The sequence below is a fragment of the Cnephaeus nilssonii genome (assembly GCF_951640355.1).
Source record: "Cnephaeus nilssonii genome assembly, chromosome: 19".
In the NCBI taxonomy this organism is placed as follows: Eukaryota; Metazoa; Chordata; class Mammalia; order Chiroptera; family Vespertilionidae; genus Cnephaeus; species Cnephaeus nilssonii.
In genome coordinates, this window is record NC_137090.1 from 36,020,787 (window position 1) to 36,043,636 (window position 22,850).

A 22,850-nucleotide genomic window follows, 5' to 3' on the forward strand; every position below is an offset into this window, starting at 1 on the left:
GTCGGGACACGAGCTCTTTGCCCGTGCGTTCCATCACGGCCTTCGGTGGGTGTCCCAGGCTGTGGTCTGCCCCAGCTCAGGAAACCGTCTTCCGTTTCCCTGTTTCTTCCCAGGCACCTTGGACGGTGCAGTGGCGTCAGAATTATTGGCATTCCTCTTGGCCAGGCGTCCTCATACTACGGCCCGCGGGCCACATGCGGGTGTTTTTGCCGTTTTGTTTTTTTACTTCAAAATAAGATATGTGCAGTGTGCATAGGAATTTGTTCATAGTTTTTTTTAAACTATAGTCCGGCCCTCCAACGGTCTGAGGGACAGTGAACTGGCCCCCTGTTTAAAAAGTTTGAGAACCCCTGCTCTTGGCGTTCTGTCTGGACCGCCACGAAGTCCTTGTAAAAGTGGTGCATGAAGCGATTCCGGGAGGAGAAGCTCCTGCTGTCTCCTCGCTGTCACAGTTCTCGTCCCACAGGTGCACAGAAACATAATCCAGACGTCCCAGGGCTCACAGCGACCCCAGTCACCCATCCCTGCCTCTGTGGCTGCTCCCCCTCCCCTACAGCCCAGGGACCCTTTGTCCCTCATCTAGAAGCAGACCGGTCGCTGCCCCAGGCTGTGCTCCTGGCTCCTCACACCACTTAGAGTAGCTCTCCTCCTCTCCACGCCCGGCTTCCGTTCACTGGCTGTCGCTTAGTGTTTCTCCCACGAGAAACGGAACAGTTGGTTCATGGACGCCTAGACCTGAGGAGCTTGGGGATATTCTCGGGAATCCTCCAGTTCTACAAACACGTACACATTTTGCATTTTTACGTAGCAGATGATATAAAAAATGCATTTCCATTTGAGATTAAACTTTGGCAGCGAGACTCACCATTGAAAGACACGAGTAAGTAGGCAGGGGCCAATGCAGCCGGGCGCCCCGGGGCTGGGGGTCTGTGGACACAGTCTTGCAAGAATAGTTTTATGTTAAAAACATGTATATTAGTTATTGTTGACAATGTTACAGATGTCCCTCATTCCTTCCCCCATCGCCCTCCTCCTCCTCCACCCAGAATCGTTTTCTTTTCCAAGCAGCTGGGTATTACTCACATTTGAAAAATATTGATCTCTGAACTGTTGTTCTCAAATGCCGTGCTCAGCCACTGCCCGCTGTTGAAGTTTCTGTTGGTCCCTCAAAGTGGAAAGGCAAAGGGATGCTACTTGATGTATCAAAAGCACGTGGGAGCCACATTTTGAGAAACCCTGAGTAGCCCCACCCTCTGATGACCTCATGCAGAAGGGGCCCTGAGGGCCAGAGGAGGGGGTCACCACCATCTCCAGAACTGGGACAGCCGAGAGCAGGAGTGTTGGGTGAATGTCTCCCGCCTCTGAGGGGCTGGCAGCCGATGCACTGGTCTGCTCTGACCCCTAGTGGCCGGAGCGCCACTCTGCAAGTAGCTCCGGCAAAGTGCCCGCCGGCTGGGGCAGCTCACGGATTGGAGCTCTGGTCTGTCTGACAGGAGACATGGAGGGATATTTCCTACTCCCATCAGCCTTCCTCCTTTATTTGTGCTGCCAAAGGGGCAGAAGACCCTGCTTTGGACCTCAGATTCTTCCGATTAGGGGGCCGTCACAGCCGGCAAGAAATTAGCATCTTTCTCTCCGCCGGCCCTGCCTCTGTTGCTTACTTGGTAATGTGTTCCCCTTAGTGTTATCCTTGTGCATTGGGTCCCCCTAGTTGAATTTGTTAGATTGAAACAACTCACAAAAGCCATTTGTAAAGAAGCGGGGTTTGGGGTAGGCCCGGAGGAGACAGGCTCCCTCTGTGACACCAGCTGGTGTGACACACGCAGACATGCGGGAGTGACTCCATCCCTCTTTCCTCACTCCCCTCAAGGTCTGCTGAGGGCTGGGAAACCGAGGCGACTCAGGGTGGGGGACAGAACTAGAGGCGATTAGCTTGGAGGAGAGCATCTGAGGACAGGTAGGGATAGTTGTGTGAAGCATGGAACACACTAGTCCATGGCGCCAACATCTGGAAATGGTACAATTTCAGCTTGGTGTGCAGAAGATCTTTTCAAAGGCCAGGGTGCTCACCCACGAAGGCAGTGAGCAGCCCGTCCCCGGGAAGATGCAAGCGGAGAGGACATGAACTGTGGCCTGGATGTGCAAGGCCTGAGTGGGAGAGGGGCCGGGTGGTCCCCGGAGACCTCCTGCCGCCCCGGCAAAGGCTTCACGGGCCTGTCCTCTTCTCTCCTGCCTCCCTCTGTCCACATCGCCGCCCTCTGTCCTCTTCTTCGCCCTGTACCTGACTCTCCTGACCGATTGGAAAAGGCTGGTGTGTCCAGCTCAACCTCAGATTGACATGTGACATACTTTAGACCATGTCACTGTATGATTTTGTCCAAATGGAGCATCATTGTAGGGTTTCAAGGGAACCATCACCTCTCTTTTCCCATCCCTAGGAGTGGGCAGGAGAGATGACCTTGAGTAAGCAGGTGTCACGCCAGGGATTGGTCCTCCAGCGTGTCATGCTCACGTGGGGACCAGCACCACGCTATACAGGGGAGGAGACTGTCTCAGAGAGGCTCACACACCGTGCTGGGGAGCACCGGGAGTCAAGCCCCGCACATCCCTGCAGCCACTGTGTCCTCAGACTTACCTCACTGACTCAGCAGCGCCACGGGCCTTCGAGGAGACGAGTCCTCCTTGATGTCAGGGAGGCCGAAATCACTGGGTTTCTCATCACCCTCAGTCCATCAGCCAGTGGAATTACATGTTCAAGCTGGGCTGGTTCTTGGGACCCTATGGTCTGGAGCCCAGGGTCCTGGGTTTGGTCCTGGTTCCATCTCTTACCTTTGGTGTGACCTCGCAGTCAGTTGCGTTTCAGGACCTTTTCTCTGTGCCTGTCCTCTCTGCGTCCCAGAGCTGGGAGGATGCAATAAGATGACGTGTGTGACGCTCCGTGGACCAGCTGCCGTCACGCAGGGCTCCTTTGATCTCCTCTGCAGAGAGACAGTGAGAAAGCATCCGAACACAAATGAGTCATTGACATGTCACAGTTGATGACGATGGTGGTGGCAGCACACACGAGGCACCAACGGAATGGGATGAGGTTGAGTTGATGGAGCACGTGACTCATTTAAGGAAACTCTGTTTATCCAAGGACACCTCCGAGGGGTGCCACGCCTTCCCTGCCTTCAGCTTTCCCACGGGCACACGTCTGACTGATCTTTGGGTGGTGGAATGAAGAGAAGGTGCTGGCTGTTTATCCATGTTGCTAGGTGACGCTCTTCTGTGGTCTAGAAAGAGAGAGTTGATGTCCCTCGAGGGGGCGTCTTCGGCTCAGACAGGCCGGGCCAGATGAATGCCATCAGGGACACACGGCTGGTGGGCTCCCTGCCTCGTTTGAGGGGAGCTCGCCTCCAGGACCATCATCTTTGCAAATGGCCCTCCTTCCTGAGGCACCTTCCTCCCCAGGATAGAGAGGCAGGCAGGGTGCGGTCCTCGGCCACTCCTGAGCTTGGCGAATTCCCGACCTTGGGGAGAGCTCCCGGGGGACCTGCGATTTGGGTTGGGAGCAGCATCCCCGCTGCTTTCTTGGGACGACCTTTCCGTAGACTCAGTGCTTCAAGGGAGGGAAGGGCGGCCGTTCCACGTAGGTGGACACGTGGAGCGTGTAAGCAGACACATGTGGTTCACGCGTGGGTGTGAACCAGGCGAGGGTGGGGGCAGTGTCCCACCTTTGTCCTTCTGCATCGGTTTTCTGAAGCCCAGGTTCCGAGAACTCCCCGCCTCCGCTGACTCACGCAATGAGGAAGATCCACTAGCTCACTTACCCGGAAGGCCCTGGTGGCTCGGGGCTCCGCGTGGTCAGTGGCAGGCAGGTTCCATCCCCTTGCCCCTCTGCCACCCCATCTCGTCAGCTTCGCCCGGAGGCTTGGCCCCGCACAGCCCCACGGCGGCGGCACGGTCCTAGGTGCAGAGGTATCACACCTCTTTTGGGGATCGCTGAGGAGATCTTTCCTCGGAGCCCCCAGGGACGTCCCCTCGTGTCCCACTGGTAAGGGCATGGATGACGTGACTGCCTGAGAGGGTCATGGTTTACTCCTTTGTCCTGTGGAGGAAGAGGGGACGTTGGGCCAGACAGTGGCTCTGCCAGCAAGGAACATGGGGGGATGGCACTTGTATGTGAGCCACTAGTAATGTCTGCATCCGTGAGTCTTTGCATGTGGCTCTGAGGCCGGGAGGCCTGGACAGCTGGTTAACACAGTGGCTCTGGGCCTTTTCCAGTGCCCTAAGTTTAGGGATGTCTTGTTTCCCTGCTGACTGTACACTCCTTGGAGGCAGGCGCCATCTCTCCTACGTCTTTGACTCCCCTCCTGCAATTCTCCCAGTTTCTGGCAGTGCTGGGCACACAGGAAGCACATGACAAATGCTTGCTATTAACAAGAGGAGTGGCCACATTGACTGGGTACTTAGTATGTGCCGGGTGCTCTGCTAAGAGCTTTATATGTGTGGCCACCTGGCCGCACTATCGAGGGACTGAATGACCGGTCAAAGGGAAATGATGTGGGGTGTGGGGGATCCTGGAGAGAAACCTCCCTTCCTAGAACTCCTGTCGTCTTTGAAGGCCTTCAGAACCAGGGAGCATCGTCCACATGGTGGGTGGAAGCCTCTAGGACTTCCCGTGTCAGGAAATCCTCCCTCGGGTCCAGGTGGGATCTGTCTGCCTCACTCTAACCTTGGGTCAGGCTCCAGAACAACGCAGGCGGCCTGCAGAGCCCTGCCGAGCAGTCCGAGAGCAGCCGGCACCTCCCAGCGCTCTCCCTGCCGTGGGCGCAGCAATCTGCATTTTAACTGTTCTCGTCCTTGCGGGCACTGGGACCGGTGACTGTCCTGGTTGTCCCCTCCTGGGCACTGCGCTGTGTACAGATGGGCCCTTCGTTCTTTGGTGGCCCTAAGTGGGCACAGGGCTCCACGCGGCCTGAGCAGCTCCGGGCCCTCTGAGGCCTCCAGCCTGGAGTCTGAGAGTGCATGTCCTGTGTCGGCGGCGGCACCAGCTGCGGGCTCATCGTTAGCCGCTGCGAGTGTGGTGTGGCTCAGTGTACGGACTCGGGAGTGCTCTGGCCACAGTGCACCAACTGCAAACATATACCAGGTTGTACCAGGCACACTTTGGGGTGACAGCAGAAGGGATACCCAGTGTTTAAATATAGGAGGACGCTTAGTTTTCTGCTGCTTGGACCGTGTCATTCCTGATTTGCAGATGAGGAAGCTCAGGCTTGGGAAGCCCTCCAAGCCTCACTTTCCTTCCCTGTAACAACCTTTGTCCACCTAACAGGGCATCTGGGGCTCTGACCCCTCAGACTCCTCTGTCCAGTGTCCTCCCTCGCCTCTGCCTGCAGAGCGCCACGTGCCCAGAGCCTGTGAAAGCCCTCTGCAGACTGTAGTGATTAGCATGTGGGCCTCCGAGAGAGGGAGAGGGAGGGAGAGGGGGAGAGGGAGGGGGAGGGGGAGGGAGAAGAGCCTGGGGTGTGTCTGCAGATCCCACTGAGGCAGCGGGGTCATCTGGAGAGGCCTGGCTCCAACTCTCAGGCCCCCCTCGCCTGCTGTCCCCACAGAGGGCCATCCGCGTGCGCAGCCACTCCATGGAGACCATGGTGACCAGCCAGAAGAAGCCGCACGCCGGGGGCCTCCCCGGCAGCCTCAGCGGGGGCATCTCCCACAACAGCGTGGAGGTCACCAAGACCACCTTCTCGGTGAGTGTCTGCAGGCCCTGGGTCCCCCAGGCCTTGGTGGGGGGAGGGGTGTGTGCACCCAGGTTTGGGCCAGGTGATCAGCAGGGCGAGCTGGATGATGGGGAGGGAGACTGAGGCTGCCTAGGGGCGATCCCCCACCCCCCGCTTGAATTGAGAGCCCCCAGCCAGGCAGCACTGGGTGCTGGCCCAGACCGGAGCCCGCCTGTTGTCCTGCTCTCTGAGTTTCCTTGACACCTGGGCCTCCTCAGGACCAGCCCTGCGCAGTGGTCCTGGGCCCTGGGACCGTGAGAGGGCCCTGCCTTCGTTATTACTAATGACACGTAGCTGCCCCCTGCCTGCTCTGCCCCAGGCACTGAGCGAAGTAACTCCTGGGTCCCTGTGACAGCTGTCTGAGGGAGGTGCTGAGTGCTCTCCATTGCACATGGCGGAAGGGGAGGCCCCGAGGGGTTAGGTAACTTGCTGGAGGTCACCCAGCTAAGCCGAAGAACTGGGATTTGCGTGTAGGTTGCCCAGATCCCAAGTCTCTGCTCTTAATCACTGTGTGTACAGTTCTAAGAAAAGAGAGCCCGGCCGGTCCGGGGGTTTGGGTCTGGTCAGCTTGCCCCAGGAGCTGGCCAGGTGAGGGGACCAGAGTCCCTCCTTTTATAAAGCAAAGTGGCTTTGAATTTGTGCACATTGGGGTTTTCTTGTTCTTTTTGTAATAGCAGAACATACCCACCACGACACTGACAACTGGTATTGTAAACGACGTGTATAATGCCTTTGATTTACCAAACAGTGTTTTCATAGCTGTTACCTTGTTCCTCCCAGAGGGTCTGTGAAGGGAGCAGGGCAGGGCAGTTACCTCCAATCTGTGGGTGACTGAGGCCCAGAGAATTCTTCCACTTGCCCATATTGCACCGCGGGCGAATGGCAAACTTTGGGGCCTGCCCGGCTTAGAGGCCCAGGGGGCTCCCATCCCCCCTTGTCATTCTGCCACCCTCCTCCGTCCATCGACCCCCGCACGGGGCAGAAGCAGAGCCACATGCCTGGCAGCCCCCTCTGCCTGTGGGTGCGTGTGGACCGCATGCTGGTCCTGCCGGGGATTTGCTACGTGACCCTGACCCAATTCCCTCGCCCCTCCATCCTCCACGTCCTCCTCGGCAAAGCGAGCAGTTGGACCAGGGCACTCCCAGGACTCTCTCAGCTTGTGGTTCCCAGTCTGTGACCCCCTCAGTCATCCTGTGCTCTCAGTACCTGGGGTTCTCCTTAGGGTGGCCCTGACCCCAGGTTCCTCCGAGAATTCTGTTCTAGCGGATTACCTGTCGTGTTTCTGGGGGTCTCTCCAGACCAGTTGTGGGGGTGGGAGGTGGTGCACATGCTCTCTGTAGACCAGGAAGGGGGTGAAGGGAAGGAGACCTGGTTTGGGGAGTGAGCGCTCATTTTGGTGGTCGCATTGGCAGCCTCCGGTGGCGGCGGCAACTGCGAAGAACCAGTCCCGGAGCCCCATCAAGCGGCGGTCGGGGCTCTTCCCCCGGCTGCACACGGGCTCTGAAGGCCAAGGGGACAGCCGGACACGGTGGTGAGTGTCCAGCGGGGCGTGGGTGGGCTCCCTCCGGAGGGCTGCCGCAGCTTCAGCTTCAAGCGATGGCTTCCTTCTAACCCTGGTCCCACGTCAGGCGCCCACGTCCCCCGTCACTCATTCAGTGCTTCGTCCCCCACGTCCACTGTCACTCATTCAGTGCTTCGTCCCCTATGTCCCCGTCACTCATTCAGTGCTTCGTCCCCCATGTCCCCGTCTCTCATTCAGTGCTTCGTCCCCCATGTCCCCGTCACTCATTCAGTGCTTCGTCCCCCACGTCCCCCGTCACTCATTCAGTGCTTCGTCCCCCATGTCCCCGTCACTCATTCAGTGCTTCGTCCCCCATGTCCCCGTCACTCATTCAGTGCTTCGTCCCCCACGTCCCCCGTCACTCATTCAGTGCTTCGTCCCCCATGTCCCCCGTCACTCATTCAGTGCTTCGTCCCCCATGTCCCCCGTCACTCATTCAGTGCTTCGTCCCCCATGTCCCCCGTCACTCATTCAGTGCTTCGTCTCCCATGTCCCCCGTCACTCATTCAGTGCTTCGTCCCCCATGTCCCCCGTCACTCATTCAGTGCTTCGTCCCCCATGTCCCCCGTCTCTCATTCAGTGCTTCGTCCCCCATGTCCCCGTCACTCATTCAGTGCTTCGTCCCCCACGTCCCCCGTCACTCATTCAGTGCTTCGTCCCCCACGTCCCCCGTCACTCATTCAGTGCTTCGTCCCCCATGTCCCCCGTCACTCATTCAGTGCTTCGTCCCCTATGTCCCCGTCACTCATTCAGTGCTTCGTCCCCTATGTCCCCGTCACTCATTCAGTGCTTCGTCCCCTATGTCCCCGTCACTCATTCAGTGCTTCGTCCCCCATGTCCCCCGTCACTCATTCAGTGCTTCGTCCCCTATGTCCCCGTCACTCATTCAGTGCTTCGTCCCCCATGTCCCCCGTCACTCATTCAGTGCTTCGTCCCCTATGTCCCCGTCACTCATTCAGTGCTTCACCCCCTATGTCCCCGTCACTCATTCAGTGCTTCGTCCCCTATGTCCCCGTCACTCATTCAGTGCTTCGTCCCCCACGTCCCCGTCACTCATTCAGTGCTTCACCCCCTATGTCCCCGTCACTCATTCAGTGCTTCGTCCCCCACGTCCCCCGTCACTCATTCAGTGCTTCGTCCCCTATGTCCCCGTCACTCATTCAGTGCTTCGTCCCTCACGTCCCCCGTCACTCATTCAGTGCTTCGTCCCCTATGTCCCCGTCACTCATTCAGTGCTTCGTCCCCTATGTCCCCGTCACTCATTCAGTGCTTCGTCCCCCGTCACTCATTCAGTGCTTCGTCCCCCATGTCCCCCGTCACTCATTCAGTGCTTCACCCCCCATGTCCCCGTCACTCATTCAGTGCTTCGTCCCCCATGTCCCCCGTCACTCATTCAGTGCTTCACCCCCCATGTCCCCGTCACTCATTCAGTGCTTCGTTCCCCATGTCCCCCGTCACTCATTCAGTGCTTCGTCCCCCATGTCCCCCGTCACTCATTCAGTGCTTCGTCCCCCATGTCCCCCGTCACTCATTCAGTGCTTCATCCCCCATGTCCCCCGTCACTCATTCAGTGCTTCGTCCCCCATGTCCCCCGTCACTCATTCAGTGCTTCGTCCCCCATGTCCCCCGTCACTCATTCAGTGCTTCACCCCCCATGTCCCCGTCACTCATTCAGTGCTTCGTCCCCCACGTCCCCTGTCACTCATTCAGTGCTTCACCCCCTATGTCCCCCGTCACTCATTCAGTGCTTCGTCCCCCACGTCCCCCGTCACTCATTCAGTGCTTCACCCCCCATGTCCCCGTCACTCATTCAGTGCTTCATCCCCCATGTCCCCCGTCACTCATTCAGTGCTTCGTCCCCCATGTCCCCGTCACTCATTCAGTGCTTCGTCCCCCATGTCCCTGTCACTCATTCAGTGCTTCGTCCCCTATGTCCCCATCACTCATTCAGTGCTTCGTCCCCCATGTCCCTGTCACTCATTCAGTGCTTCGTCCCCTATGTCCCCGTCACTCATTCAGTGCTTCGTCCCCCATGTCCCCCGTCACTCATTCAGTGCTTCACCCCCCATGTCCCCGTCACTCATTCAGTGCTTCGTCCCCCACGTCCCCCGTCACTCATTCAGTGCTTCGTCCCCCACGTCCCCCGTCATTCCCTCCCTCCCTTCCTCCCTTCCTTTCTTCTTTAGAATTTTTTTTTATTGTTTATTTCGGATGTCCCCCATTTCTCCCCCCTTTGCCCCCTCCATCCTGCCCCTCCCCCTCCCACCCTTTCCCATACTGCTGGCTGTGTCCATGCCTGTGCACATATGCGTATAGGTTCTTTGGTTAATCTCTTCCCACCCGCCCGCTCCCTCTGAGATCTCTCAGTCTGTTCCACGTCTCCATGTCGGTTTGTTCGTCAGTTTATTCTGTTCATTAGATCCCCCGTGTAAGTGAGATCATGGGATAGTTGCCTCTTTCTGACTGGCTTATTTTAGCATAAAACAAAGGGAAAAGTAAACAGATGGGACTACATGAAACTGAAAAGCTTCTGCACAGCAAAAGAAACCACCCTCAAAATGAAGGGGAACCCACTGTATGGGAGAACATATTGTCCAATGAACATCTGATAAGGGGTTAATTTCCAAAAATATGTACAGAACTCATACAGCTCAACCACTCCCATATCCCACTTACCCCATCCTTGCTAATTGTCTCTCTGATCCTTTAGTCAGGGAGCCCACCTGGTGTTTAATTCGGCAGTCAGCATCCCTCCGGTGCCGGGCGCGTGGGGGCTCAGTGCTCAGCCAGGAGCTCCAAAGACACAACCTGCCCTCCAGGAGCTTACAGTCTCTAGAAGGAAAGGGAGGCAGGCAGGTTGACCTCCCCGTATACAGGTGTCTTCCTGTAGCCCTGGCGGCGGCGCCAGCCCCGGGCGTGGGCAGGCAGGACGAGGGCGGTGATGGAGGAGGAGGATGAAGAGCTCTGATTGGAAGCTGTGTGTGAATGAGTCCTTGTGGCCCACTCAGTAGGGAGACCCAGAGCTCTGAGTGCTCAGAATTGCTGGTCCTGAGCTTGGGAGAGAGGTGGTGTCTGAAGGAGAGGTGGGAGTCACTGGGAGGGGAGGGGGAGAGGAGGGGGAGGTGGTGCTTAAGATGAATCAATGAATACGCTCGCCCAAGGGGGTGTGGATAATGCCTGGGGAACACCAGCACTTAAGGGCAAGGGGAGAAAGGAGGCAGAGCCAGTGAAAAAGACCAGGAAGGAAGGGGAGCGAGGAAGAAGAGAGCCTGGGGAGGGGCGACCCTCAGAAGCCAGGGCAGGAGGCCTTGCAGGAGGGAGGTCCGCGTGGCAGCCGAGCAGAGAAGTCTGGCACAGTGACCCCAGCCCCTGCCGGGGTGGACAATGAGGAGGCCCCTGGTGACCTCGTTAGAAGTACATCGGCACTTCCTGCCTCCAGGATGGTTATAATACGAAAGACAAGAAGGAAGTGCTGGCAAGGACGTAGGGAAATCGGAACCTCGTGCCTGGCTGGTGGGAATGTGAACTGGCGAGGCTGCTTTGGAGAACAGCCTGGCAGCTCAGAGGGTTAACCGTGGAGTTGCCATCAGGCCCAGCAATTCCCCGCCAGGCGCACACCCAAGGGCAAGAACACACGTGTCCGCATAAGCACCGGCACACGGATGTCCGTGGCAGCATTGTCATAGTAGCCCCAAGCGGAAACGATCCACATGCCCACCCAAAAAATGAAGTGTTGTCTTGCAATAAAAAGGAGTGAAGTGTGACGGGCACATGCTGCAACACAGATGAGCCTTTAAAACACTAGCTGAGTGAAGGAAGCCATTCACAAAAAGGCCACACCGTGTTGTATGGCTCCATTCACATGCAATGTCCAGAATAGGCAAATCCATGGGGACAGGAAGTAGATTCTGTCAGGGGCTGGGGCGGGGGAGGGAGGAATGGGAGTGGTTGCGAGTGGGTCTGGGGTTTCTTTGAGGGAGGGTAGAAATGTTCTAAAATTAGATGGTGGTCATGGTTGTGAATATACGAAAAACCATTGAATCGCACAGTTTAAGTGAGTGAGTTGTATGTGGATTGTATGTCCATGAAGCTGTCATGAAAATAAAAGTACATTAGGGACAGGGCCCCAACAGTGGGCACCGAGCAACTGCTGGGCAGCGTTTGTGACCTCAGTTAAACTGCAGAAGGAAAGCCGTGGCCCTGGCTGGGAGTAGCCTGTTTCCCCAGAAGCCCTTCCCAGCTCTCAGCACACGCATCCGGGGAGCCATTTTGTAGTCTGTGTGAAGGGCGTCCCTGGCGTTCTGCAGCCGAGGCCCTGCCGGGGCCCCGCGGGGTGCGTGTGCGCTGGCTGTGATGGTGGATGGCCCAGACCTCACTCCATTCCCTCTGTGGCCTGCCCTTGACCTAGAGCTCTGCCAGCTGGGATGGACTTGGACTCGGGGGCATCAAGCCGGGCTTCCTGCCTGGTAGCTCTGGACTCTCACCCAGGAGCCTGCAGGGGACCTTGGCAAAGCAGAAAACCCTGTTGTCTGATGGGGGCATGGGTGGGATAGATGTCCTATCTATCGGGGATGCTGTGACCCCACAGGCCCCCCTGGTGCAGTGTCGGGCCTGGGTGAGGTGGGAGTGGGGACCCGGCTCACCCCTCTTCATCCTCATCTCCTCAGTGACAGTGCATCCAGCAACCCCAAGGCTGTGGACGGCGGGCACTCTTCGCAGGAGATAAAGTCTGAGACCTCGTCCAACCCCAGCTCTCCGGAGATCTGCCCCAGCAAGGAGAAGTAAGAGTGAGGCTGGGGAGGCTGGCTCTAGCCCCGCGGGCCCTGGAATAGGTCTCTGCGCTGGCATCTCCCGCTTTGGGGACTCCCTGGAACGCACAGGCCAGCAGGCGGGGCCATGGGGAGCCACTCAGTCTCTGCGGGGCCTGCCCTGCCCTCGGCCCCCGCGTGTGACCGGGGCCGCCTTCCCGCCCGCTGCAGGCCCTTCATGAAGTTGAAGGAGAACGGCCGGGCCAACATCTCCCGCTCCTCCTCCAGCACCAGCAGCTTCAGCAGCACGGCCGGGGAGGGCGAGGCCATGGAGGAGTGTGACAGTGGGGTAGGTGCGGCCTGGCCAACCTGGGCAGTGGGGAGGCACCTGGGCCCACCGCTCTGTGTGTTACAATAGCTCCTGGGGGCAGAGCCTTTAAAACACTAGCTGAGTGAAGGAAGCCATTCACAAAAAGGCCACACCATGTTGTATGGCTCCATTCACATGAAATGTCCAGACTCCGGGGGGAGCGGGGAGTATGGAAACAAGAGGTGGCCCACCCAGCCATCTCCACCCTCTGGGAGCGGTGGTTTGGGGTCTCTCTGGGGTGACAGAGGAGCAGCAGCAGCAGAGGGTCAGAGGTCAGGCTGAGCGTGTCCTTGCCGTGGGGTTCTTGGCTGGAGAGGAGAGGGCTCAGTGCTGCCTGGGTGTGGTCAGGGGCCCTGCCTGGACTGGAGGGGAGCCAGGGCTGGAGGCAGCGGGAGGAAAGAGCGTGTCCACGTGGGCAGTGGGAGGCCGGGGCTGCCCGGGTCAGTGAGGGTGGGCCCACCGCGCTCACCCGGCCTCTCTCCCCAGAGCAGCCAGCCGTCCACAACCTCGCCCTTCAAGCAGGAGGTGTTTGTCTACAGCTCGTCCCCAAGCAGCGAGAGCCCCAGCCTAGGGGCAGCCACCACCCCCATCATCATGAGCCGGAGTCCGACAGGTCGGTGTGCACCACGTGGTGTGCGCCACGCGGCCAGGGCAGGGGCTGGGCCCTGAGCACTGTTTGTGGGGCGCCAGCCCCAGGCGTCCGGAACTGGCCGGTCTGGGTCCAGCCCCAGTGTGAGGCCTTGAGCTCTGCTCCCTCACTGCGTCTGCGCATCAGCCTTCGGGGCCTGTTCTTGTCCTCTCGTTACTCACGGGGACCGAGCTCAGAGAGGAGTTGGGACTGTTGAGAGTCGAAAGCTGAGGTTCTTTCCATGGACCTCTCGCTCTTCCCCATCTCTGACTCAGGGCCCCCCATCACAGGGATGGTCCTCAAAATGCAAGGGTACCAGGTGGGGAGAGCGTTGCAGGTGGAGGGGACAGCACATGAGAGGCCGTCATCTGGAACCACACGTGGGTCAGGGGGGCTGGAGTTCACAATGGTGACAGGGGACAGGTGAGAGGAGACTGTGGTTAGGGGACAGGGCCAGGGGGATAGGGGACAGGTGAGAGAGGAGACAGTGTTAGGGGACAGGGCCAGGGTGATGGGGGACAGGTGAGAGAGGGGACAGTGGTTAGGGGACAGGGTCAGGGGGATAGGGGACAGGTGAGAGAGGAGACAGTGGTTAGGGGACAGGGCCAGGGTGATGGGGGACAGGTGAGAGAGGGGACAGTGGTTAGGGGACAGGGCCAGGGGACAGGGGACAGGTGAGAGAGGAGACAGTGTTAGGGGACAGGGCCAGGGTGATGGGGGACAGGTGAGAGAGGAGACCATGGTTAGGGGACAGGGCCAGGGTGACAGGGGACATGTGAGAGGAGACAGTGGTTAGGGGACAGGGCCAGGGGAACAGGGGACAGGTGAGAGAGGAGACAGTGCTTAGGGGATAGGGCCAGGGTGATGGGGGACAGGTGAGAGAGGAGACCGTGGTTAGGGGACAGGGCCAGGGGGACAGGGGACAGGTGAGAGGAGACAGTGGTTAGGGGCCAGGGCCAGGGGAACAGGGGACAGGTGAGAGAGGAGACAGTGCTTAGGGGACAGGGCCAGGGTGATAGGGGACAGGTGAGAGAGGAGACCGTGGTTAGGGGACAGGGCCAGGGGGACAGGGGACAGGTGAGAGAGGAGACAGTGGTTAGGGGACAGAGCCAGGGGGACAGGGGACAGGTGAGAGAGGAGACAGTGGTTAGGGGACAGGGCTAGGGGGACAGGGGACAGGTGAGAGAGGGGACCGTGGTTAGGGGACAGGGCCAGGGTGATGGGGGACAGGTGAGAGGGGACCGTGGTTAGGGGACAGGGCCAGGGGGACAGGGGACAGGTGAGAGAGGGGGCCGTGGTTAGGGGACAGGGCCGGGGAACAGGGGACAGGTGAGAGAGGGGACCGTGGTTAGGGGACAGGGCCAGGGGGACAGGGGACAGGTGAGAGAGGGGACCGTGGTTAGGGGACAGGGCCAGGGCTGCCCCTGGTGAGGATTTGGGCTCTGTCCTGCAGGCAGTGGAAGCCATGGGAAGGTCTTAAGCAGAGAAGTGCCATCTGGGGTTGAGAAAGACCATTTTGTGGCTGCAGCTGGCCCAGGAGGGAGGACTGGTGGGAGCAGGTGCAGGGGGAAGATCCACGAGGGTCACAGTGAGTGGTGAGGGGTGATGGGCCATGGATTGTGGGGTGATAGAGCATTGGATTCGAGAGATGCCAAGGAGGTAAATCTTCGGGGCTCAGTAGCGGGGGCTTCAGGGAGAGCAAGGAGTCTGGGCCTTTGGGGTTCTGGGATCCCTGCAGTGGGACAGAGTAGGAGGAGCCAGCTCTGGGGAGAGGGTGAAGGTTGGCACCTGAGAGGCATGTCGGTAGACGTGCCTGGTAGGCATGATGGGCTCTGTGGGTGCCCAGAAGTCAGAGGCTTGGTCCCGCCCTCCAGGAGGACAGCACGGTGGGGTGGGGGCAAGCACAGGACCCTGGGTCCACCACTGACGAGCAATGTGACATTGGACACGTTCCTCAGCCTTCCCATGCCTCCAATACCGGAAGAATATTTACTCAGTTTTTTGTGCTATTCACAATGCTATAGGCACATACACTTTCACATTGAGTTTATATTACTAATACTAGAGGCCCGGTGCATGAATTCATGCACGGGTGGGGTCCTTCTGGGTGGCCTGCAGGGATAGGGTTGAAACCCGCAGTCCAGCACTGCCTGCAGCTCCTACCTGCCGCTCCCGCTCATCCCGGCCCCACTGTGCCTGCCGCTGGCTCACGCCCAGTCAGTTCCGATCAGGAGAAGTTGCCGTAGCAGCACTCACCAGCCATGAGCCCTGTCCCTGGTGCCCTCCCAAGGGGAGTGGCCGACAGGATTGAGCTGAAACTGGCTCTTGGACATTTCCCGAAGGGTCCTGGATTGTGAGAGGGCATAGGCCAGGCTGAGGGACCCCACTGATGCATGATTGGGCTGGGGAGGGACCGAGGGAGGGCGCCAGGGTGTGTCCTGCCCATCTCCCTCAGTCCTGATCTGCCGGACCTCAGCAGCAAGCTAACATACCGGTTGGAGCATCTGCCCCCTGGTGGTCAGTGCATGTAATAGAGACTGGTCGACCAGTTGACTGTCTGCCTCCTGGTAGTCAGTACACATCATAGTGAGCGGTTGAGCAACCTTCCCATATTATTAGCGTATTATGCTTTGATTGGTTATTTGGTTGTTCTGCCATTTGGTCTATTTGCATATTAACCTTTTATTATATTAGGATTCTCTCCATTAGTTTCTGAAGTCTCAACGACAAAACAGCAGATCAAGTTGATTTGTAGCATTTGCTGATCTCAAGCCACCAATGTGACTGACGTAACCTTAAAAGAATAAGGAGTGGTAAAATGTAGTGAAATAACGAGGAAGCGATGGCTTTTGAATATTTATTACCTTTGATGAATATCACTTAATTATAAGCTTATAATTAATTTTTTAAAATGAATCCTCACTGGAGGATATTTTTTCCATTGATATTTTTTAGAGAGAGTGGAAAGGAGGGAGGAAGAGAGAGAGAGGGAGAGGAACATTGATGTGAGAGAAATACATTGATTGGTTGCCTCCTGCATATGCCCCAAACTAGGGCTGGGGATCGAACCTGCAACCCAGGTACATGCCATTGACCAGGAATCGCTCAGGCTGCCACTCTAACCACTGAGCACACCGTCCAGGGCTAAGCTTGTGACTGCGTGTGTAACAACCAGCTCACAACATTTGTAAAAATGTAAGGGTTGGCTCTTGTGAATGGGTGCGTCCGCTAGAGTGTCTCGTGGAGGGGAGCGCCCCTTCTGGCCTCCCTGCCCAGTTCCCAGCAGCCCGTGACCGCCACAGCCCCACCCTCTCCATGGGCATTCTTCTTTTTCCTAGATGCCAAAGGCAGAAATTCCCCGAGGTCAAACCTGAAATTCCGCTTTGATAAGCTCAGCCATGCGAGCTCCAGTGCGGTAAGGATCTAGGGGTGTGGGGGTGGCAGGGGGAGCCTCCCGCATCCCACATTCCAACCTCCTCCCAGCCAGCCTTCCTTCCCGGGGCCCGTCACAGCGGGGGGAGGAACCTCTGGTCCCATCTGGGGGTGAGGCTGTTGGTCCCGCGTGTGCAGGCAGCAGCCAGGGGGTCGCCAGCCACCTCTGCCCTACGTCCTGTGTTAGAGCCACACCCTCGGACACACACAGATGTGAGTTGTGAATGGTTGGCTCCTGGGGTCTCGGGTCCCTTCCGAGGTCACCGGAGAGCGGAGAGCTGGGCGGACAGAAGGTGCAGTCGGCAGGGGTTATGTTGCCTAGTTTTATAAAAACTCTCGCCTGGATTTTTCTTAAAACAGGGTCACTAATGCGAAAGAGGAGACCTTCGCCTGTCAAAGGTGGGTCAAGTGTTTGTCCTGCTGTGGCCATGGGGCCTGCTGATCCGACACTGTCCTGAGACCCTGCCTGCTGGGGAGGGTAGTCGCCTCTTCTGAAGCCTCTGGGATGGGGCCCAGGATGGGAGGAAGGCGGGTGGCCTCGGTGTGGATGGAAGGGTTGTTTGGGTCTGGGCCGGACTCACTGAGTTGGTCCCCTTGCCCCAGAGGAGCCTGGCTGGGGCAGTCGCCCAGAGCGGCTTCCTCTCCTGGAGGGAGAGGCGTCCGTTTGCCCCTGCCTTTCTGCCATCAGCGGCCTTTCCCAGGGCCCTGGGCTGAGCTCTCCTCCCCGAGTGCCCAGAGATGCCTCAGCACCCTAAACACTGCGCTGCGCGGCGCCCCGAGGGAGGACCCTGCTGGCAGCCACAGCCAGTCGGGGGTGGGCAGGAATGTGTGGTTTTCAGCAGATCGGGCCTGGGCCCAGCTCCCCGCAAGGCCCGAATGTGGCTGGTGAATTAGCAGAGACCCTCTGATTTCCCCCCTGCTACGGGGCTGCAGGGCTGAGAGTCACAGTTGGAACCAGGGGGAGGGGCAGAGCTGAGCCCATTTGCACAAACCTGAGCTGTAAAAAAGCAGGTGAGCTGGGGGTGCCGGCACACTCACTCCCATCCTGCACTGCAGACCCTGTTCACCAGGTTCCTGTCGATGCCCACCTGCTCGGCTGTCTGACGCCGGGCACCCTGTGTGGGCCCCTCCTGTCCCAGCATATCCATGGGCTATGGCCGTGGGCACACGTGTCTGCCCTTCCTTCCTTCACCCAGTGTTTGATCGCCTCCCTCCTTCTTGTCTCCTCCAGGGAAGCCCCGATTCTGTCTTGGAGAAGGCTCCTATCCTAGCAGTTTGGGGGTGCCATTCACTACTCTGACCGTCACAGGCCTGTTGCTCCATCGGCCACCTGCCCACCAGACCAGCTACCTGTCCCAGTGCCCCGACCGGCACAGCCCTGCCCGCTCCTTTGCCAAGACACCCTGCGAGCACCTCCCCCTCTCTGGACGAGGCCTCATGCCTCCAGGCCAGCCTGCTCCTGACCCCCCATGTGCTGTGTGTCTGGGTCATTTGTTACCTTGTTTTTGTCTGCAGCAGCCAGTGTTGGGTGAGCGGGGGTCTGGGTACTGGGGACTCAGAGAGCCGAGAGGCAGAGCCTGGTGGGGGTGGGGGGAGCAGAGGCCCAGAGGGGACTGCGCCTGGGGAGGGGCAGCGCCGGGTCCTGACAGGGGGGCATTTTGGGTGCTGGAAGGAGCACTTTTCCAGGAGCCGAATCTGTAGCTCCTTGAAGATGGCCTGGTAGAAGTCGGCTCTGTCGCTCCCACATTTCTGGAGCTCCCAACATCTGTTTGCTTCTGTGCTAGGAGCTTCTTCCGCACCTGCTGACAGCTGCCGGGGCCTCTGTCCCTGCTGCCCGGGCATGGCCCGGTGAAGCTGCCACAGGGCTGGGCGTGTGGGAGCGGGCGCCACACACTTCCTCGCGGCCTCATTCACACAGGCTCCCGGGTGGTTGCTGTGGGAGAGGCCGGAGCCAGTCTCTCCCTTTGAGCAGATGCTTTTCCCACGAAGGGGTGGGTGCCAGGAGAGGAGGAGCTGGGAGGGAGCGAGGCAGTGAGCGCCTGGGCCTGGGCTGGAGACCCTGAGACCCAGGCCAGGCCAGGGTCCCTGTCCCAGCTGGTGGCGGAGGTTTGTAGGTTGGTGGGGAGTCACTTCAACCCACCTCCTGGTGAGAGCGGGGAGGTGAGGTGGGAGGACTCGGGTGCGGTCAGGCCTTGGCGAGGGGGGAGAACTCAGGCGAGGGGAAGGGGCGGCCTCCTTCTGCTGCGTTTATGTTCTGGCGTCTGTGGGAGACCCAGTGCTGCCTGGGGGCTGTGCCCTTGGGCTGTCGGGCTCGATCTCCGCACCCCCCTCCCCCAGTCTCCTCTTCCCCTTTCCCACTGTGGGTCTACAGGCAGCTGTCACACCGGAGGGATTCCTGCAGCCTGGGCCCCGGCTGGTGCAGTTGAGACACCGCCTGCCAGGGCCCCTCAGCCAGAGCCACCTCCCCGGGGGTGAGCCAGCGTGCTCTCTGCGGGCAGCCCCCTCCTGGCTGCTCCCCACCCCGAGTCTTCGTTGGTTTCTGGGTGTCCTCCAGGTAAAACGGAGTCTGAAGAGCAGACCCTTGGAGGTGCGGCGGTTTCCAGTGCACCTGGGCCCTCTGGGACACGGGCGGCCAGGGCTTTAACGAGCAGCTGACAAGGGTCTCCAACCCAGTGCTCTATTTGCATGGGATCTGGGCCTATTCCCGAGTCAAGGCATAGAAACGTCACACCTGCTTTTGTGACCACCTCCCCGTTGCTTTTGCAGTGAGAGCAAAACCTCGGTCCTTCGTCCCCCACTCAGGTGGACCCTGTGGGACCCCGTTTGCAGGCCGCTGGGCCTCTCCCCTCGCACTGTCTGGGAAATGTGTTTACTTAAAGTCCTAGCCCCGTGGAATTTATTCTAGTTAGAAGGTCAACAAACGTCCGCGTGGCGTTGATTAAACGATCCCGCAGCGGCACCCGCTGCTGTGACGGGGCCTGCAGGTCCTGGCGGCGTCCTGTTGGCTGGGTTTCGGAAGGAACTTGGAAGGCCGAACTGCATTTCTTTAAAAACAACCCCAGGCTCTGGCTTGCTTCTCTGGAGAGCTGGTATTTGCAGCTGCTGGCTGGTGGTGCTGTGTTCGTGGTCTGCGGGGTCCTCTGGGGTTTCCAGGTGGTCCCCACTCTGTCCTGCTTGGGAACCTCATACCCACCTCCCCCCACCGTTCGCCCCCCACCCTCCCTGCAGGCCCCACCTCCCGGGAGGGCCTTGCTCCTGCCTCTGAGCCCGGGGCCAGGGTGGCTGGGCGTGTCCTGGAAGCCGAGAGGCACAGGTCTGCCCCAAGAATGACAGGCCTGAGCAGTGGCTCTATCCTCTGCTAACGGGGATGCCTGGGAAGGATCTGAAAGGTCCCTCCCTCTGTGTCTGCATCACCATCTTTAGCAAGTCCATCCTGTAGCTTCCAGAATGTTCATGGCCAGGGCGAGGGGGAGAGGAGAGGAGAAGCAAGACCCGCAGTCGCCCCCCCTCCCTCGGGACCACGGGGCAGGCAGCTTGCGTGCCTGGACAGTGTCCTTGCATCCGCTCTGGCCTCAGATGTCTTTCCTTTTATTGCTGCGCCCAGTCTTGGGGCTCATAGATGTGCTGAAGCCTCATGGGTCCCTGTGACTAGACTCGTCCCGATGGTGCTCATGCTGGTACCCGAGGGGCTCTGTGTGTGGCCCCCCCGACAGAGGCGAAGTGTTTCCCGCTCGCGCCTCTGGCTGCGGGAACCGCCTGGCTCACGGAGGAACCCAGGTGCCTCTGCTCAGATGATGCTTAAAAACAGAGGCAGGAAGAGCTTCTGCGAGGTCTCAGCTGGAGTTTCTGTCAGGAGTGGAACACGGTGTTTCCTGAAAACGATCCTGTGGTTCAGCCTTGCCGGGAGCATCTTGCTGTCCACGCCTCCCGGGCTTCTTTTAGCATCGAATCCAGCCAGGCCATGGTCCAGAGGACAAGCCTCCGCCCCCGGGAGGGGAGCGTAACTTGCTGGAGGCCACATAACCAGCCAGCGGCAAAGCTGGGCTGAGAACCCGCAGCCCAGGCCCTTGCCTACGTGGCTGGCGCAGCGAGTGGCTGCGTGTGCTGGGGCCCTGAGTGTGGGAGCCGGTGAGCTGGGCCCTGGGCCCTGGCTGGGGGCTGTGAGCCGCCCAGGGTGCGGGTGGGGCTGTTCATCGGGAGGGATATTCGCTGGGACTTTTCAGTGAGGGCCCTGGGGCTCTGGGTGCAGCTTTGGGCCCCGAAGACGAGGCGGGAAGAGAGATTTCAGTGGCTTGTTCCTCAGTGACATCGGCCCTTCAACTCTGGCGTGTAAGGGAGGTGGAGGCCAGGGCGTAGACGCAGTTATCCGACCCTCAGTTTCCCCCTTTTCAGTTAAAAAAAAAAAACAACCCTTGATTCTCCCTGATCCTTAAACCACGGTGGTTAGTAAAAACGTAGACGCAGGTGGCCAGGCGGGACGGGAGGGAGCCTGCTTCAGTTTCTCGCCCTGACGGTTTAAGGTGCCAATGCAAACACTACCTTCTTCATTCAGTCGTGAGGTGCCAGAGGCAGGTCTGTGGTGGGGGATGGTTGGGGTTCAGGCAGATCTTAGGGCCGCAGGTGTCTGGCAGGGACCTGGCCGCTCAGGACCCCACGGCTCCTCCCAGCCTCTGGCTACCCCTCCCTCAAGGGCAAGGGTGGGTCAGAGGGGTTTGCCAAGCCTGTTCCGCAGCTTGCCGGGGCCGGTTGGGACATTCTCTACAAGCTCTGATATCTGTTTCATCATGAGCCCTTTGCCCAAACCCACATGCCCCCACTTTTAGCTGGCCCTGGGCCCCTGGGGAAGGAAGGAGACAGCCCCCAGCAGGGCCAAGGACGGGGAGCCCTGCCTAGGGAGAGGTGCTGGGGCAGCGGCTCTGCTCTGTGCCTTACCAGCCCCGGGGAGAGGGTGTTTGGCGGGAAGGCTGGAACTTCAACGCTGTTGTCTTTGATCCTGTGACATTTCCGCTGGGCAGGGTCAGTCCCCCCTTGCCGCTCCTTCGCATGTGCGCCAACGCTCCCCTTCCACACCCGGCCCGGGGAGGCTGCCGTCCCGTGTGAGCGCTTTGCCCGAGGGGTGCAGCTTGGACCTGAGGCCCCCCCCCCGTGGTGGTGACTTCCCTTCCTTCCCTCTTCGTGAGGGGGTGACTTGTGGACCCTGACTGCCTATGTCATGTAAATAGTGTACATTTAATTTATTGCTATGGTAGCACATTGTATTTGTTAATGTATAAAACAAATTCTAAAAGGTTGACAAATGTATATTTTGTTGCTTAAATGTGTCTTTGCAGAAATTGACAATAAATAACATATTTTGTGTCCATCAGTGTTCAGACTTCTTTGCTTGGGGCCCCACCCCCGAGCGAGCGTCGCCTTTTAGCTCACCAGAGGTTGAATACTGGCAGCCCCCCCCCCCCGGGCCATGGGGGGCCCCCCCGCAGACGTGTTACTTTAGCCTAAAAAGTGTTTTAAAATTTCCCAATGAGTTGCTGATGTTTAAAAAACTGACTACAGCCCGGTCGGCATGGCTCAGTGTTTGAGCGTCAACCTATGAACCAGGAGGTCACCGTTTGATTGCCGGTCAGGGCGCGTGCCTGAGTTGTGGGCTCCATCCTCAGTGTGGGGCACGCAGGGGGCAGCCCATCAGTGATTCTCTCTCATCATTGATGTTTCTCTTTCTCTCCCTCTCCCTTCCTCTGTGAAATCAACAAACATATATTAAAAAAAAACCAAACAAAATACTGACTACAAACATTTTTTGAAAACCTAGAAAATCACAGAAACTTCCCGCTTCTGTTACAAACCCGATGCGGCATCCGCGCCCGTGGAGTGGCAGGGATTGCTCAGAGCTTACAGAGGCGCCTCGGGGGGGCCTGCGCACCGCAGTCCCCTCGGTTACACCTGGAGCATCTCACCCTTTCCTGCTATTGCTCGGCCTGGCCCAGGGGGGCGTCTGAGTTGGAGACCCCTGCCAGTCACCGGTTTGTCCTCAGCCTGGGGTTTTCTCCTTCTGCCCACTTCCTCTCCGGAGTCCCAGTTTATTTCTCCAGGGATTCTTTCATGATTAAGTGCCCTCCCTCCTATCCCCTTTGACTCACGAATGGCCACACCACACTCTTACATAGATACACTTTGTTTTATAATGTTTGGATGTGTGTGTGTGTGTGTGTGTGTGTGTGTGTGTGTGTGTGTGTTTTCCTTTAAGAAATCTGAAGGCAAGGAACAGGCCTTCATTTATTGGGACTTGGTTGTGTGATCTGGGACAAATTTTTTAACCTCTTGGATTTGCATTTTCTTTTATGTGTAA

General features: G+C 58.6%; 1 protein-coding gene across 4 annotated transcripts in view; it reads left to right on the forward strand.

Annotated features, from left to right (window-relative positions):
- RAP1GAP2 (RAP1 GTPase activating protein 2) overlaps nucleotides 1-21,802 on the forward strand; it is a 149,668-nt gene extending 127,866 nt beyond the window's left edge. For 2 of the 4 annotated variants that reach the window (XM_079797866.1, XM_079797867.1), the window contains 8 exons: nucleotides 5,598-5,735; nucleotides 7,178-7,296; nucleotides 11,994-12,107; nucleotides 12,306-12,423; nucleotides 12,931-13,057; nucleotides 16,411-16,487; nucleotides 16,865-16,903; nucleotides 17,736-21,802. In XM_079797866.1, the coding sequence (XP_079653992.1) occupies nucleotides 5,598-5,735; nucleotides 7,178-7,296; nucleotides 11,994-12,107; nucleotides 12,306-12,423; nucleotides 12,931-13,057; nucleotides 16,411-16,487; nucleotides 16,865-16,873 (702 nt within the window). In that variant the 3' untranslated portion in view covers nucleotides 16,874-16,903; nucleotides 17,736-21,802. The remainder of the gene's footprint in view (nucleotides 1-5,597; nucleotides 5,736-7,177; nucleotides 7,297-11,993; nucleotides 12,108-12,305; nucleotides 12,424-12,930; nucleotides 13,058-16,410; nucleotides 16,488-16,864; nucleotides 16,904-17,735) is intronic. The other 2 variants (XR_013815056.1, XR_013815057.1) reach the window with 2 other exon arrangements.
- Nucleotides 21,803-22,850: the final 1,048 nt, after the last annotated feature.